General features: G+C 54.5%; 1 protein-coding gene across 1 annotated transcript in view; it reads left to right on the top strand.

Moving 5' to 3' along the window:
• The first annotated feature begins 1,308 nt into the window (after positions 1-1,308).
• LOC101578115 (CD70 antigen) overlaps positions 1,309-5,305 on the top strand; it is an 8,943-nt gene continuing 4,946 nt past the window's right edge. The window contains exons 1-4 of the mRNA XM_023716924.1: positions 1,309-1,476; positions 2,285-2,318; positions 4,550-4,680; positions 4,767-4,916. Of these exons, the coding sequence (XP_023572692.1) occupies positions 1,309-1,476; positions 2,285-2,318; positions 4,550-4,680; positions 4,767-4,916 (483 nt within the window). The remainder of the gene's footprint in view (positions 1,477-2,284; positions 2,319-4,549; positions 4,681-4,766; positions 4,917-5,305) is intronic.

The raw sequence follows: 5,305 nt of genomic DNA, 5'->3' as shown, positions 1-5,305 counted from the left end.
TTCCTCCTCCTCCTCTTCTTCCTCTTCCTCTTCCTCCTCCTCCTCCTCCCCCTCCTCCTCCTCCTCCTTCTTCTTTCAATACTGGCGATTGAATTCAGGACCCTGCACTTGCCAGGCATACATCTCACTTCTCATGTAGAGACTCTTCCACATCCCTTGGTCTTATCCTTAGTATGAAAAAAAATTTTTTTAAAAAAGATCTTTAGCATCAAAGTAGACTTTTTTTTTTTTCATAACTGGGGATTGAACTCAGCCCTTTATGCTTGCCAAGGAAGTGCTTATTCTACTGAGCCATCTCCCCAGCCCCAAAGTAGACTTCTGATTTTAATTTTCTTTGGTATTGTCCTGTAAGAGGATACTTACCCTCTTTAAACCTAAGTTTTTGTTGTTATTTACTAAATCTTTTCATATATCTGTGTCTTTTCTTTCTTTCTTTCTTTCTTTCTTTCTTTCTTTCTTTCTTTCTTTCTTTTTTTTTTTGATACTGGGAATTGAACTCAGGGCCTTGTGCTTGCCAGGCAAGTGCTTCTTCTACTGAGCTATCTCCCTGGCATATATTTGAATTAGGGAGATAGGTATTTATGGATTTTCTCTAAGATGCTAGCTGTGGCTGAAAATTTGTACCAGGGCAGGCCTGAGCCACCTCAGCTGGAGTCTTTGCTCTTAGAAGGACTCCATCAGATCTGGGGTCCAGCTTACCCATCCTAATACAACTACATCCGCAAAGACCCTCTGCTCGGATGCAGGCACATCCCAGCGTCCCAGGTGGCCATGAGCTCTAAGAGGACACAGTTCAACCCATTGAGTCATTAATCAGTGGTCCACAAGGATACTGGTCCCAGTTGGGTTCGGGAGTGAGGTGCCACCACACAGTGACATTTCCAATCTCAATGCGATGGGCAGGGCAGTCGGCTCATCCCACACGGGCTGGGCAGCTGGTCAGGAGCACATGGACCAGCCTTCCTGCTGCACCCCTAGGACCCAGCACTGTGTCTGGTCCCTTATAGATGCTCAGCGAAGGTTTGGTGAAGGAATGAATCGGTGCCAAGAGGCCAGATAAGACGGGAATGTCCTGTGGGGGAGGAAGCAGGACAGGTAATTCCCACCCTACCCTTCACACCTCATCCCTCTGGGCAAGAGGGAATCCAGCAGGGGACTTCCCTGCCAGCGAGGAGACAGAGGTCTTCCCCTTGGTCGGACATCCCCAGCGAGGTCCCCTGCACATCAGGCTCACAGAGCAGACGAGGGGGGGCGCCATTTCCCCCTCGGCTCTTGAAGCCGCTGCCACTGGAGTCAGGAGCCGCGGCCATGGAGGAGGAGGCCTCGTGCCGCGCAGTGCCCGGCCTGTCCAGGGCTATGTCCAGGCGCGGGGTCTGGGGGCTCCTCGTCCTTGGTCTGGTGGCCTTGGTTTCTTGCTTGATCTACTTCCACTGCGACCATCGCTGCGCAGGACAGCCTTGCTCTCTGCAGACTGGGGTGAGTGGAGCCGAAAGCAGGGAGCTGGGCGGGACCGGGTGCGGGGAGCAGAGAAGGGAGCTGCGAGTGAGCAGGATCCCGCTGCAGCGCAGAGCGAGTTCAGAAAAGGCGAAATCCGAAATCAGAAGTAAGTCGGGATTGATAAAGGAAAGGATAAAGGATTGACTGTAGATAAGGTGCGGAGAAGAAAGGGCCCGACCAGCGGGGCACGGAGGGCTGCGTCCTGAGCCCCCTCTGGGGACTCCCTGCAAGTCCCAAGCGACTCTCCTTTTAAGGATTCTTTCAAAAGAAAACGAATGCAGTGGTTCACTGTAATCTCTGCACTTGTGAAGCTGAGGCAAGAAGACTGCTGCGAATTCGAGCCCAGCCTGGGCCGCACAGCGAGACCCTGTAAAAAAACAAAACAAAACAAAACAAAACACCGCGGAGACCGGAACGCTAAGGAAACAAATCAGGCACGGACATAGGCTATAATATAAATATAACCAGGCTAAATATTGCATGGTTCGTCCTGTGCAAGGGAGTGCAAGGCGCATCACTTAGGACAAAATAAAAGTGAGACGGTAGGAAACAGGCAGGCGGGAGGAGACGGGAAGGAGGGTGGGGAGGTGAAGACGGTTAGAACGCTCTGGGCGCTGGGACTCCCCAGCCGAGCTTTCCTTAGCGATAGCGAGCATGGACTGGTGAGAAAGAAAGGGAAGAGCAGAGAACGTAATTTTCCCTTGTTCCCAGTGGGATGAGAGGTGGTCAGAGATGCTTAAGGGACGCTACAAACTCCCTGCTTACGTCCTCTTCTGTTTTCTTCCAGAGCGACATGGCTGAGCTGCAGCTGAATCTCACAGGTGATACGGGAGCTCCGCGGGCGCCGTGTGTGCGTGCGTGCGTGTGTGTGTGTGTGTGTGAGAGAGAGAGAGAGAGAGAGAGAGACACACACACACAGAGACAGACAGAGACAGAGACAGACAGACAGACAGAGACAGACAGAGACAGACAGACACGGGGCTAAGTTGTAATCGTAGCATCCTGGGCTCTGCTGACTCAAAAGTAACAAAAATTCAGGGGCCAGGGAGATGCCTCAGTACAATAAGCACTTGCCTGACAAGCTCAAGGGCCTGAGTTCAATCCCTGGTTCCGCAAAAAAACAAACAAACAAACAAACAACAACAACAAAAAAAAACCCACCACCACCAACAAAAAACAGCACCTTGTCTCAAAAAAAAAAAAAAAAAAAGTAACAAAAATTTCAGCCCAGGGACCTGGGGAGATAGCTCAGTAGAATAAGTGCTTGCCTGGCAAGCACAGGGTCCTGAGTTCAATCCCCGGTACCGGAAAAATAAATAAATAAATAAATAAATAAATAAATAAATTCAGCCCAGCTTGAGCAACTTGGAAAGTCCTGGTCTTAAAAGAAATAATAATAATAATAATAATAATAATAATAATAATAATAATGACAACAACAACAAAGGGCTGCGGCTGTAGTTCAGTGAAAAAGCCCGGGGTACAGTCCCTGCTGCAGAAAAAGAAAAAGACTGCAGCCTTCTGCGCGGCTCTAAGCTCCGGGAGGATGGGAGAAAGTCACCGCGGAGGAAGAGGGCTGTGCCGGCGGCGCTGGTTTCCCATTCTGTCTCTGGCTCCTCCCTCATCCTCCCACTTCTGCACTTTTCACTTGGGCCTTGGCAAAACCAGAGCCAACTAAAACAGCCCTGAGGCATTATGGTAACGGACCTCATTCCCGCGCGCAGACCCCGCCTCTGGGCTGCGCTTTGGAGGGAGCCGGCGGATCCGGGCCTCAGCACCGCCTCCCTGAGGTGGCCGCCCGCGATCCATAGGGCCGGGACAGCTGGTAGGAGCGCGGGGCTGGAGCTCTTGAGGCCTCAGCTCCATCCCCAGCACCGCAGGAGGGCCAAGGAGTGCGGGAAGGCGGAGCTGGGAGAGGCGGGCACCCCAGGAAGGGGCTGCTCCCTAAAGTGGGGTGGTGGGGGCAGCCTCCCTGAGCGAGGCCAGGTGGAGAAGCCCAGGGAGGTGAGGGCGGGGGCGTCCTGCTGCTCCACGCGGGAGGGAGATCTCCCCTTTCCCCCCAGCGTCTTCTCCTTGAAGATCTCAGACCTGCAGCTGATCTCGGCGGTACCAGTGGTGACCCCTCCTCTCTTCTGGGGACTTCTGCTTCTCTTGCAAGCCTAGCACTGGAGTGTGGCTGGTTTCGCTCCCTGTCACTGTCTGCTCTCCTCTCCCTCTTCCTCTCTCTGCGAAAGGTCTACAAAAATCTAGCACCTCTGGGCCCACCGCATCTGGTTGTGGGTATCTACAGGGCATCATCTTGGCAGATGGCCTGGTACCCCCTCCCAGGAAGCTGGTTCACAATGACAGATGTCCCTCAGCTGAGAACAGACGGTGACTGTCTAGGAGAAACCAGTGGAGATGCCAGTTAGGATCTGGTTGTGGCCGCGTGGGACAGAGAGGAGGCAGCTCAGGAAACCCACGGACCACGAGGATCAGTCTGAGCTGGGCAGAGTGGCGCATGCGTGCAATCCCAGGCTGCGGGGGGCGGCGCTGAAGGGAAAGCAGCGCTCCGGCAAGTTGGCGGGACACTGATTTCTTTTTAAGTGCAGTGTAAATATTCGTCGACGCGTGGCCTGAGGGTTGTTTCTTTTCTTTCCGCTGTCTGGGGTGTTTCTTCTGCTAGACCATCCGTGATGTGATGTGGGCGCTGTGCACCCCAAGTCCGCCAGCGTTCAGTCCTTGGCCTGTGGGAGGGACTCGTTTAAAGGGCTGCGAGGACGAGAAGCACCGGGGAAGTTCTCTCGGCCCCTCCCTGGGGGCGTGCCTCTGCTCTTTCTGCCTCCGCCTCCTCTTCTCTCCCACAGTGCAAGCCCTTGTGCCTGTCTCCCCCTCTCGCTCCCTCCAGCTTCCCAGCGGGTCGGGATAGTAAACCTGCACCGCCGCTGCTAGGTTCGCTCTCCCGTTAGGTCCCTCCCCTCCCCCCTTACTTCTCCTCCCTATTCCCCATCCCACTAGCCTTAGCAACAGCCAATTCTAACCTCCGCCCCCACCCTCTCACCCTCTGTCCCAGGTCCCAGGCAGGACCCCCGGCTGCGCTGGCAGGCTGGCCCATCCTTGGGCCGCTCTTTCCTGCACGGACCAGCACTAGATGACGGACAATTGCGTGTCCTCCATGATGGCATCTACCGCCTGCACATCCAGGTGACCCTGGCCAGGTGCTCCCCCACAGAGGACGTCAGGGACCACAGCGCCACCCTGACTGTGGGCATCTGCTCTGCCCCCGACAGCATCACGCTGCTGCGCCGGGACTTTGGCCAGGGTTGCTGTGTGGCCGCCCAGCGCCTGACGAGGCTGGCCTCCGGGGACATCCTCTGCACCAACCTCACCCTGCAGGCGCAGCCCTCCCCAAATGCCTACGAGACCTTCTTTGGCATCCAGCGAGTCCACCTCTGACTAACACCTGCTTGGCTGGTCTGTTTCTGTTTTCTGTAAATAAATGTATTTTCCAATTTCTCCTGGACATGAGTGTCCCAGCACAGATTGCTTCCAGGGGCAAGAGACACCTCACAGCTGCCCAGGGCGACAAGCCGGGAAGCGTGGTCAGAGCCCAACTGTGGTCACAGCTGCGTGGGAGGCACGGGAGGAGCATGGGAGACGCATCCTGGGCGGCTTAGTGACTCAGAGGGATCCTGGGTCAAAAATAAAGTGGGCTGGAGTGGAAGCCAGTGGGTGCTGCACACCCAAAAAATTAAAGTTAATGTTTTACAGAGGGACCTAAGGAGAGGTGGTGAGCAAAAATCTTGGAAAGGAAACAGAACAGTAGGTG

The sequence above is a fragment of the Octodon degus genome, unplaced genomic scaffold, assembly GCF_000260255.1.
Source record: "Octodon degus isolate 3935 unplaced genomic scaffold, OctDeg1.0 scaffold00050, whole genome shotgun sequence".
Classification (NCBI taxonomy): Eukaryota; Metazoa; Chordata; class Mammalia; order Rodentia; family Octodontidae; genus Octodon; species Octodon degus.
This window is presented reverse-complemented; position numbering and strand designations above follow the sequence as displayed.